The following is a 12,367-nucleotide window of genomic DNA, read 5'->3' on the forward strand; positions in this document are numbered from 1 at the left end:
CCTTGCTTTACAGAAGAGGAGACTTTAAGAGATGCACAGTTGTATTTTAAGTGAGGAATTATTCAGAATGGAGAAATTAAGGCCTTTTAAATATTTAATGAAAGGAGGTTTTCTAAATTATTTAATAGCTTATTATAAAAGATGGCACAAAATGGTTTGGTAATTTATTCTTTGCAGAAAGTAGCCATAAAAAGTATTTTACAACATGTAAATATTGGTTAGGAAATGTACCTAATTTAAAGTGTTATCTTATTCCATCTGTCAAAGGAATTATACAGTGCCTATACAGTTTTCAAATAACTTTAGACCTTTATTGTTTCTGTTCTTGAAACTCTTCCCTGGCACAGGGAAATGCTGTTTATACCCATTTTACTCAAGTGCAGAGGCACAGGGAGCAGATTGTGCAGCAGCCCTGACCATTGCAATTCCCTCCAAATCCCTGATCCCACAATCTTCATTTGCCCTAAATACTGACCCAGGGGAGTGGTGTAACCTCTGAGGAACTCCTGTGCAAAGCAGGAGCTGCTCATGGCCAGCCCATGCATAAATACTCAAAATGGAACTTTTCTCCTCTCCAATTCCCTCTTCCTTCTTTTGTACATCTTTGCTGGAGATGGAGGTGGAGTTCAGCTGCTCACTGGGCAGAGCTCACTGTATAAAAACAAACAAACAGCTCTGTTTTCCAGAGTAATGTGTCACCCTGAGACAAGACAGGGCCAGCAGCTAAACCCACTGTTCACAGAGCACACACAAAGCATGCTTCTGCCATCAAAAGCCTGGAATTCCTTTTACAGCTCTTAACCAGGTGAGCCTCTTGTTTCTGTTCTGATCTGTCTCCTTTATTGACATAAACCAGCTGAAGCTGGTTTCAGGAGTTTGCCTTAATCTCCCCTAATACAACTCTATTTTTTAAAGAAATATCTCTGCCTGGAAGGCATCAGAAAGCCTGGAGATATGCAGGTGGAGGTATCATCTGTCACTTTCAGTGCATCCACTTAATTAGGATGAGTTGGACTAATCAATACTCCCTTGCCTTTTACCAGTGTTTAACATGTGTTTACAGAGCAGGTTCCACTGATGTTTGTATTTACCTGCAGCTGCATCTGCACGGGGTTTTATTTTCCTCTCTAATAAAAATTATGGAACAGATAAGCACTAAACCCCAAGTTAGTGTACTGCAGTATTGATTTCTTCAAGAGCACTGTAAGAGTGTATTTATCTACCTGTCCTATTATGAAATGGGTAAAAATGTACCACATAACCGTTTCAGTCAGTCAATGCTGTATTGAAAATCCTGTTTGTTTGCTCCTTCTTAATAGGTCTTTTGAGGCACACTCTTGTTTTATTTTTATTTTTATTTTTATTTTTATTTTTATTTTTATTTTTATTTTTATTTTATGTGTATTTGTGGAAGAAAGGATGAATGCAGGATGGTAGTGCTTTTTCTTAAGACAACTCTTTGCCTACATTTTGTTTTGATATCTACTGCTGATTTGATAGAAATGCTGGTTTTGGCTCAGCCTGGAACTCCACATTGGAAAGCAAAGAGAGCAAAATGTGATTAATTATAGATTGCTAGCCTGGCACCTCTTTAATTCCAGCAATTACTCTATTTTCTCATGGCATTCTGAACAAAAAGGAGCTGTTAGGGCCAGGTTGGATGGGGCTTTGAGCAGCCTGGTCCAGTGGAAGGTGTCCTTGCCCATGGTTTGGAACAAGATGAGCTTTAAGGTCCCTTCCAACCTGTGATTGGAAGGTTCTGTGATTCCATGAGTGTGTTGTGCAGGGGCTTTCCTGTCCTGAGCTCTGAAAGGAGTTTTATGTGCTTTTATGACCCCAGACAGCTCTGCCCTCCAGTTTGGTGCTGTAATTTTGTGTCTATAAAAGCAAATTTCTAATTGATCAAAGGAGGAGTGAAATGCAAAGAATGGTGGGTAAGACAAGAAAAGGTTGGGATTGCTGTCTAGTGAAGACCACATTATTACCACTCACAAATTGCTCTGTGTCATGTTTTCAGTAGCAGAAGGTCAAGTTGTGCCCAGGGATGGAAGTGGGAGAACAAATATAAACAACAAAAGCAAAGAGGCCTGAGTGTCTATAAAATGGAGTGTTTGAGCTCCTCATTCTGCAGAACGTGTCAGAGCTGCTGTGAAAGTGCTTCCATGTGGAGATTTCAAAGTGTAACTCCTGGGTTTCAGCATCAGCTGTAACCTGTGTGTTTATTGTGGAGAGGCCAAGAAAACTAAGGTTAAAAAAAAAAAAAAAGGTTCAGTCACCTGGGAAAGATTTGCGTGACCAAAACCTGAAATGGTACACAGATTTTAGAGCTTACCAGGAGAGGCAGCAGGGTCAGAGGGTGCAATAATACATAGCCCCAGACACTGTCCTGTGGGTGTGACCCTCTCTGCTGAGGCAGGCACAGGGCCTGGGCCAAGTTTTTATGAAGACAATGACAGATTTTCCCCACTGTTTTTAATAATCTCTGCTTCAAACTCTTGGGTGTTGGGTGGAGAGACCCCAGAGAGCTGCTCACATTCTGTTTGCAACCCCATGAACAGCAAACTCTGCCTTTGGTTAATGTAATGAAACCCCAAAGCTGCCTCACCACAGCCTCTCTGTGCTCTCAGAAAGAAAAGAGAAATAAACCTGCTGCCTTTGGTCCCGGATTGCACTGTAGATGGCACTGTGAAACTAAGATTTTGGGAACAAAGATGTGTTTTACAGCACCTTTGCAGACGTTAATTGCAGTGTAATGTGGCTTTCTTTCTAGGTCCCCGAAGTGAAAGAAAAAATTCTGAGATGCAGAAAGGCTTATTTGCTGCTGCAAATGGGAATCTGGAATAACTATGAAAAACACACTGAAATAATTGTGTTTGACTGGAACAAAATTCTTGCAAAGTCCCCAAGGTAAGAGCACTTTTTATCTTTCAAATGACACTGAAGATTCTCTGTTCTGGTTAGCAACAATATCCACTTGAATCCAATAGAGAATGAAGGCTTGACATTTCTGAAAGCAGCAGCCCACTGACGCTGAAGGGCTCAGCACCCCTTGCTGCATCTGTCTGCCAAATTTCATTTTTTCCCTGCCTTTTCAAAGATCCTCTTGTATTTCTTTACATTAGCAGGCTGAAAACTTGTGTCCTGTCTACCTGCAAGGCAGAATAAAGCCTGCAGATGTGTCCTTTGGATGGCACTGGATGCTTTTAGCAGCCTTTCAGTTTGGACAGGAGCGAGTGGATGCTTTGTGGTGATACACTTCTTCCTGGAATTGAATGTCCTTACTCAGGGCTGAGGTTACCCTGTTAACCTGATGAGCCCTGGTTTCACATTCCTTGTTTAATGTCTCAAAAGAGTCAAACTCAGCTGGGGAAAACTTTTGGAAATAGTACAAGACTATTTCCACTGAGACCAGTTTAGCTGCTGCACTGGGAGTGGTGGGAACACCTGGGTCCAATAAAGTGCTGGAACAGCGACTGTTGAGCATATGATGCATTATTTGGGACCTGTCCATCATCACACCTGCCCCTTCACCACCTCCCAGCAGAAATGGCATGTTCAGAATGCCTGAGCAGTGTTTAAGGGGTGTTTAATTCCACAGGAAAGCTGGAGGAAGGTTTGTGTCTTCATGGTGACACATCAGAGTGACACATCAGAGTGACACCAGAACTTGGATCAGATCTGAGTATTTGCATTTAGAGCAACAGAAGGATGGGGTTGGAAGCTGAGCAGATGATGACATCCTGTTCATGAGCTGTAACCTGTGTGTTTTGAAAACTAAGGTTAAATTCAGCTCTCTCCTAAAGAAAAAAAAAAAAGGGTTTAGTCACCTGGGAAAGATTTGGATGACCAAAATGTGAAATGGTACAGTGATTTTAGAACTTACCAGGCAGTTTTCCTAGGCTAATACTGGACCAAGAGCAATAGTGACATTTATGCTGGTTTCACAGTGCCTCAATCCCATTAGCTGCAGTGACATTATGGGTTCAGCTGCATGCAAGAGGTGAATTTGGTTCAGCTGCTCTGAATTAGCCTGGGAGTGCTCCAGGAGAGGGCTCTTACAGGGTGGGTGAGGAGCAGTGATGTCTTTATCTGCTGGGCTTGATTCATGCTCACAGAAGTCTCCTATGCACAGCTGTAAAAGGCCAGCAGGGTGTTTGTTCCTATATTCAGCATGGAAATATATTGGGCTCAAAACAGAGCATCTTCTTAAAGCCAGAAAAGATACCCTCTTGCCAAATCAGTGCTTAAAGTGTGGCTTCTTCACATGTAATTTTCATTCTCTGAAATCTAGACATGGTGAGCTGATTTTTTTTTGCAATATTTATGTAATTTAAAAAAAATAAATTGTAGGCTGATGGTGCTGGGGTTTGCACCAATGTATATCTTTCTACAGTGTAAACCAGAATTTGTTGCTAAAATATATTTACATGCAGCAGGCTTCTGGTCTCTTAACTTTTGATATCAATAAGTCCATTTTAAATTTTTTTGGCTTTATCAACATTTGCAATTAGAGAAAAAATATTGTTCTGCAAAGTGTGAAAAGGGAAATTGTGTGAGCAATTTTAAGAGAGAAAACAAGGCCTCTGTTTTGGTTTCATTGGTGGATGTTTATCAAATTTAAACAACATCCAAGTGTGTCACCTGGCTGTGACAATAGAGCTGTCTAAGGCATGTGTTGCTTGGGATTTCTTTTTTTAAATTCAGCACTTGAACACTGGATTAGCTGAGTAGTCTTAGGTATTTTCAAGATAGACAGATAATTTTGTTGTAGAAAAGACTCAGAACTGGAATCTGCAGAGGAAAAGCAGTTCCCAAAGGACTTTTTGGTGGAAATAAACTCATGATAGGCTTGCCCAAATCCCAGCATGCTGATTAGCTGCAGACTAACGTCACCACCATGAAAACAGCATTTGCTTCAATTTATGCAAATCTATAAATTGCCTTTAATTAATTTGATGTATTCCTGCTTGCAGAATTTGCTGAAATTGTGGAACACAGTATCTAAGGGTTCAAGTACATAACGCCCATTTATGTATCATACAAGCAATAAATCATCATAACTCAGTTTATAAAGATGATTAGATTCCCTTTCTGTATGATGAATGGCATAACATAAGCTATTGAGGGATTTAATTCTAGATATTTGCAGAAAAATGAAGGAGGATTTGGGATCTTAGTTCTAAGAATAACATGAATAAGAGTAACAACACCTTCTTTAGAGCAAATATTTTCTGAAATGCAGTTTCCAACACAGAGAAGTGAGTTCTTGCACGTTTGACTGAGGTGCTGCTTCATGAGGGTTTTACCCTCAGTAAATATTTGGGTGATCTCCAGGAAATCTCCCAAATTGTGTGTTGGGGAGACCCAGCCCAGAACTGTGCAAGGCTACAGTAAATTATATATTATATTACAGTAGATTATTATATATTTATTTAGTAAATATATATCCTGAGAAGTGTTAAGTAAAAATGACTTTTTTTTTTCTGTCATTGGGAGAGGTGCAGTTTAAAAATAGTAGCACAACTTATAAATGTGTGTGTTTAACTTTGAATCTGGCTGGATCTTGATAAAAGAAAAAAGAACCCATCCCTCATCTCAGATTCATACAACTGCATGGCACTCATAATGTGTTATTATAAACATGTGTTTGTGGGTAATGTGATGTGTGGTAGACATTCCTTCTAATTTTAAAATGTCCTTAACAAAGAATTGATCCCAACCAAGTAATGAATATGATTTTGTGAGTGTTGCCTTGCAATAACCCACATCAGTTATTCTTCAGCATCCCTTCAGCTTTTCCTTCCCCACATTGTTTTTATGTTATTCCCTACTTGCATTGTTCTTTCACTCAACTGCTTCCTTTTCTGCCTCCAGGATGAGATTCTGTGCCAAATCAATGCTTCTGTCTGACTGGCTCTTTCTGCTCTATGTGTTAATGGTCTGCTGTAAATTGTTGTCCGCCTCTAGTCACCATCCCCGGGGGCACACAGGTAGGAGCTTTTAAACTCATTATGTGCTACTGAGACCAATTAATACCACTTGCAGCATGTTAGAGCCCACTTTCTAGCAATGGATAATTGATGAGGCTGTTGACAGCATGTTATAATCAGTGCAATAGGTTAAAAATACACCACCAACAAGGAAGAAAAAAAAGAAGAGTTATTGTAAATGTTCATGGCTTTTCACTAGTTATTTATGTACTGAAGCTCGCCAGGAGGTTTTTGGAGTGACTTCATGACTGCTAGGTCTTTGGCATTTGTTTGTGTCATTTTGCTTTGTCCTTATCCAAAAGCATTCTGAAATGTATCTTTATCTTCACCCTCTTAATCCTGTTGTTATCAACTGACTTTACAGCAGTGGTGGGCAATAAATCGAAGCCCTCAGACTCATGTTAGCCATTTCTCCCACTGACTGACACAAATTCTGACCTGTGCTTAGATCAGCCTCTGATACTCTCCTCCTTTTCCTAACTGGCATAATGAGGAAAACAAAGATCTTGCTTTTAAGGGATGGACTATTGTAGTAGGGAAATACCTACCAGGCAGGATGGGTTATCATATTCTAAATGCCAGAAAAAGCTCAGAACAAGCTGGATTGACTTCCAGCCTGGATTTTTGTGGCAACATCTCTGGTAGGATCTTGCAGACATCAGCTTGAAAGCAAAAAGAGAAGATGTACCAGTGCAAGTCTTGAATAAAATGGGATAGCTGTGCTAAGACTGTGCCACCTTTGATCCCACTAGAGAGAGGTAAGGTAACAAAATACCCCCTGTCAGAGCTGCTCTTCAGGAGAGATCAAAAGTCTGGCTGCAAACCCCACAATGGGTCTGTTCTCAGCACCATAGTCAGCTTCATGGCTTGGGGATTTCTGCAAGTGTTCCTCTCTGTGATGTGCCCCTAAATCAGGTGTTACACCTCGAATCCACGTGTGATGTCCTCAGATCTGAGCCAGACTCCTGTGGGTCCAGGTCTAATGTTAGCATCCACTCCCCTCAGGGCTGGGAAGTGAGGATGCATTTGGTAGAGGCTCCATCCTCCAGGAGAGACAAACTATTGATCTCTCTCCTGGCTGCTTCCAGTGGCTGTCTGGGCAGGAGCTAAAGGCTCCTCCTGTGCTCACCAAAATATCTCCAGAACTGGCAGGCAGGACTGACTGACCTGCACGTAGCGGCTGTGTCTGTGAGAGCTACAAAACTCCTCCTTGCCTTCCCCCATCACCAGCTCTGCTTTCTCTGGCTGGGCAGCACTCTGTTTGCTGTAAAAGACAGCCACAGTTTGTGGAAAGTAACTGGACTGAGAGGCAAAAGCCTGAGGAGTGACTCCAGTGCATGCAGTGGTGGAGGATGACCCACGTTGCTGCTCTGGGAATGAGTTGTGCCCCTTCTATGAGGAAGGGGGTCTGTGCACAATCACCAGTTAACAGCAGAGCATTTCAGAGCTGACTCTGGACAAACCTGGAGAAGAGCAGCCTCTGTCATTTGGGGAGTGGTCATGTCAGAAGAAATGTTATTTTTGTCCTTTCAAGATGCACTTTGCCTGTATACCTAAGGGAAATACCTGTAATAAGGCAGCAGTGATATTGTATTGTGGGCTTGTATGATGAACACAGTGTATTATGTGAATCATTACAATATTTTTTACATGAAATTTTGGACTACTTGAGAGCATACCTTAAATTGATACCAGGAATTCTTTGCACCTTATCAGAGGTACCACAAACACAGTCAAGTTGCTTAACTTCAAGTATGTTTGTGTGCTGTGATTTCTCTGGTGAGCTAAAAGAAGGTTCTGCTCCTCATCAATAGCTTGGTCCAGCTGTGGAGCTGTTTTCCAAATGGACCCCCTTGAAGCTGGAGCCTTCATGCACCTTTTTAGACTGTAGTGTCCTGTTCTTCCCCAGGTGTGAGTTTCCCTCCTTTGCACACTGAAGTGACCCCCATCCCTCTTTGATTCCATGTGGTAAATGAAGCAGTGATCCCATTTCTGATTCTCCAGCTCCCTAAATCTGAATCTTGGCACCACAGAGAATTTAGGGATCTATTCTCAAGGGATCTGCATTTCCCAGCCCCATCTTATCTTTGCTGCCTGACACAACACATAGATTGCCCTTCTAATGGATAATCAAATCTCTGATGGAATCCATTATGTGAGCAAGGTGCTGCCTTGTTCATCAGGAAAACAAATAATTCAGAGCTTTTAGCAGAGCCTGTTTTGTGGAAAGCAAATAATTAGCCTCATTTATTTCATACAAATTAGCATGTTCTTGGATAGCAATTGAGATAAAATTTTTGCAGTCAATAGGCAGCATTCCCATTTTTCAAAGTAAAATGTCCTGAAGCACATTAGAGGGATGAATCCAAGGCTTGGGTTCAGCAAGGGCTTTGTCCTTTAGGTCCAGCATCTGTCCCCTGACAGGTACTGCTGAGCTGGGAGGTGTGAGGAGCCCAACCCGGGGTGCTTTGAGAGGAGCTGGTTTTTGAGAGCAGGTTGTGTCTGCTCCTGACAATCAGTGTGTTTCAAATAATTTACTCGACATCATCAGCACCTTTAAATAAGTGTGTGCTCACTACAGCTAAGAAACTTTGTTAACTAGGAGCAGACAAGAGAATTTAAGATGAAAAGTGGGAATCGACTTCTTCTTTTCAAAATGCTGCCATTTTAAAGGAGCCTAATCTGGGAAAAGACAATTATTGACCTAGGTCATGCTAGATGATGCCTGAAAAAATCACATTTGGCAGCTGTGTGCCCTATTCAGGCAGGGACAGAGACTGGATCTTATGGACCCAAGAGCCATCCTGCTCCTGAAAAGTGGGAGAGAATGACATTGAGAAATCCCTTTGACAATGGAGGTTCTTCCCTGGAATGAAGTGTAAGACAGACCTGGTTCTTTCTTTTGCTCTGTGAAATATTCACTGCAAATATCCCCTGAAATACCTGTCAGAGGAGAAATGTTCAATCCTGCCTTGCTTTGGAGCAGTTTGCATCTTGAATCCAGCTTGGGGACTGCAGCCTGTTTTTCATTGGAACAGTGATTGCCCTGACTGACAGAGGCAAAAGACAAAGGAGAAATTTTCCTTCTCATCACCATTAGATCATTAAAAATGCCATTTTTGGATCATTGAAGCTGCTGCTTGTGCAGATTATTTTAGCAGCCCCATGTATACCTGTGTGGAGAAGAAACATGAGAATATTAATCTGACTTTGTTGCTCTGAATGCCTTCTGAAGAGTTTCTCTTTTGCCCGGACAATAACTAAGGGAAGCATAAGCACCAGTTTTACTTTTTTTTTTTTTTTTTTTTAAAAAGGCAGTATTTCAGGCTTTTTGAGTACCTAATACCAATATAATGATCAATTCCATGCTGTTCTGGATGAAGCAACATACATTTAGCACCAGAAAAGGTTTGTTTCCACCTCACTGCTCAAAGCCACAAATGAAGAAGCATTGAGAAGACATTTTTTCAGGTCAGCTCTTGTGAGGGCTGGCCCTGCAGACCCTGAGCTGGCACAGCCAGCTGAGCAGTTTCTGCCATGAATTACCTGGCTTTTTGGAGACTGATTTATGTGGTGATGCTCACCTGCAATGCTTCCAGCTTTGCTGAAGGGTCTAAATTTTTGGGCAGAATGTTCCACATTACTGCTGTTTTTCACAACTTTAAGGACTTCTTTTCTCTACTTCCAGGGCTTTATAGACAGACTCTGCTCCCACTGGAGTCAGAAGAAAAATCCCTTACTTACACAGGCTCCAGGATTTAATCTCCTTAAAGTAGAGCTGAAAAATTCAGCTTCATATTAGAAATATTGCTGCTTTTAAGAAAACAGGGAAAACCCATGCTGCTTGCTGTCCCTTTATTTTGGGGCTGGAGCATCGTTTTTCCTGGCAGTGCTGCTGGGCAGCCGTGAGATGGATTCCTGTTTCCACCAGAGGGCCCTGCAAGGCTGTGCAAGGGGCTCCAGCACTCACCCACCACCGGCTTCCTCCTGATTTAAATCCCAACTCTGCGTTTTGCTAACTAGAATTATGAGTTTTCTGTATTTCCACGGGTCGGGCATGGTTACTGCACAATAAGCTTTAGCCCTTTGTTCTATTTAACTCCTTTTATGTCTTAATGTTTTATTCAGTGTGCTATTTATGTGGTTTATTACCCAGCTTTCTAAATACAGAGTGGCTGCAATATACAGCCCTGACTGTAATCTCTTCAAGTAATAAGGTAGGGAAGGCAATTCACTTGAGAAATAGGTTCCCTTTAAGACAAAAAGGAGCAGAATTCTCAGTGTGAAGTTTGCTGGTGCACTTATTTTTGTGGAGAAAAAAGTATAAGAAATATTTATTTTCCATTTTAATTTTTTTTCTCTAAATAACAATGAGAGCTTTTGATATGTATGACAGACTTTGAGAATGTCTTCAAATTAGATGCATAGCTATGTTACCAGTAACAATTCAGTGTTGATTTTTTTTTTAATAGAGTAAAATGTAGCTTCTGGTGTCATTTTCCAAGAATGCACATTTTAACTATGTGGAATGTGATTGCATATGGAAATATTTGTGTATTCCTGGGAGCTGAGGGGTGGGAGGGGGAGAATTACAGACAAACTTTTAAATGTGCATGAGTTGTGTTTCAAATGTCATTGTTTCAAAAGTGGGAGGGAAATTCTATAATAAAAAAGAGTCTCATTTAATACAAATGGTCAAGCCCAGTTTGTCAAACTGTAGAGCAGGAGGCTGATACCAAACTCTTCCTGCAGTATCAAAGTGACCTTATTTTAAAGCCATTGGGGAAAGCTTGTGAAAATATTGTCTTTATTTTGTCCATTTTACATTGATACCATCATTTTTTTTTACATAGCTGCCACCTGCTGTAAATGATAATCTTTATATTCCATTGACCAAAATTCTAACCAGGAAAGCTTTCTTTACTCTGTGTCTTTTCTTTTAAACCTACTTCTCCCAAACTTAGATCTGATAACAGAAAAAAATATTACCTTGCAAATGGATTGTCTTGTGCTAGTGTGAGACAGAAATGGTTGGATAAGTGTAAATCCACAAATAGAATGGAAAAGATCTTGTCCTTGGTGTTCACTTGAGTGAAGTGATGCAACAAAAAGCTCTGTTCTGGGTTTCCATGGAGGTCAGCCTGCTGAGTCCTTGGGAGGATGGATGCCAGAGTGATGAAGGCAAGAGATTGAGATGTAAAGGACTTGCATCAGTTCCTTGCTCTGAAATGATTAAAAGACCTGCCTAAGATGAAGTCCTGACCCCACTGAAGTGGGAGTTTGATTCTTCTGTGATTTAGTTTCCAGCCCACTCCAGATGTGTCTCAGCAGAAAAGTTAAACTCCATAGTTATGATTTTATTAAAGCTAAAAGCAGTCACTCACAGAATTCACCATTGGCAAATCACTGCCTTTTTGAAGGATGGGAACTCTTTTAGGGTCTGTTCTTCTATTGATCCCCAGCTCTGTGCTCACTGGCTGGGCTGCACTGCCACAGCCTTCCAGTTAACATTGATTGTGACAGCAGGGCAGAGCCTGCCCCAGAATTACAGTCCCATTTCTGTGTAATTGTGAGGCCTTTCATCCCAAATGGGTGGCTGCCCAGGCCTGAATGAATGCCCATGGCAATGAGCAGCAGTTTCTGGTGATTTATTTAGGCTGTCTGTTCTTGTCTGTCTGCCTGGTGAAGGGAGGCTCAGAGGCTGCCAGGGAGGGATTACTCTCCTGGTGGGTTTCATTTGCCCACCTGGCTGTGGGTGGGTACAAAATACTCACCTTGTGTTGAAGAGCAGGAGATCTGTGTCATCCTTGGCTGTGGCATCAGGCATGGGCAGCTGTGCCTGCTCCACTCCCACTCTGGAGTGCCCAGCTCTGCTCTGGTGCCAAGCACAGTGCTCTCCCTCCAGAGAGCTGCCCCTCAACTTTAACTTTGAAAGTTTGTGGTGCTGATGTGCCCGGTTTCAAGGGCATCTTTGAGCAAGCACTTCTTGGAAACCGTTATTAATTAATAATGGAAGAACCTGGCAATGGAATTTTTTTTTTTTTTTACTAACATTTAAGTGTTTTGCTGGCAGAGCACCTCAGGATTGCTGCTGGTAGCCCTTTGCTGCTGCTGCTTTTCAGTGTTTGGCAGCATCCTTGCATTCCTTCAGGAGAGTGACAACTGATAGCAGACAATGGATTCTAAATCAGGAGATTAAAGATGTCTTGTAGGCTTCAGCAGGGTAATCTCTCCTCATCACACTGGACATGGAAGCTGCACCTGACATTCATTATCTTCCAGGGTGGCAATCTTTAACAATAACTCCAGAAATGCCAGAAGTTATGAGTGGAAAATTCTGGGATCAGCAGTCCTGTTGCTTAGTGTTTGGCCTTTAT

The 12,367-nt window shown here is 41.6% G+C and overlaps 1 protein-coding gene across 8 annotated transcripts in view; it reads left to right on the forward strand.

Annotated features, from left to right (window-relative positions):
* TAFA4 (TAFA chemokine like family member 4) overlaps nt 1-12,367 on the forward strand; it is a 69,635-nt gene that overhangs the window by 21,884 nt on the left and 35,384 nt on the right. For 7 of the 8 annotated variants that reach the window (XM_014270118.3, XM_074550402.1, XM_026796062.2 and 4 more), the window contains 2 exons: nt 2,771-2,907; nt 5,875-5,990. In XM_014270118.3, coding sequence (XP_014125593.1) covers nt 2,828-2,907; nt 5,875-5,990 — 196 coding nt within the window. In that variant the 5' untranslated portion in view covers nt 2,771-2,827. Of the gene's footprint in view, nt 1-700; nt 806-2,770; nt 2,908-5,874; nt 5,991-12,367 lie in introns of those variants that run through there. The other variant, XM_074550403.1, reaches the window with a different exon arrangement.

The sequence above is a fragment of the Zonotrichia albicollis genome, chromosome 12, assembly GCF_047830755.1.
Source record: "Zonotrichia albicollis isolate bZonAlb1 chromosome 12, bZonAlb1.hap1, whole genome shotgun sequence".
Lineage (NCBI taxonomy): Eukaryota > Metazoa > Chordata > Aves > Passeriformes > Passerellidae > Zonotrichia > Zonotrichia albicollis.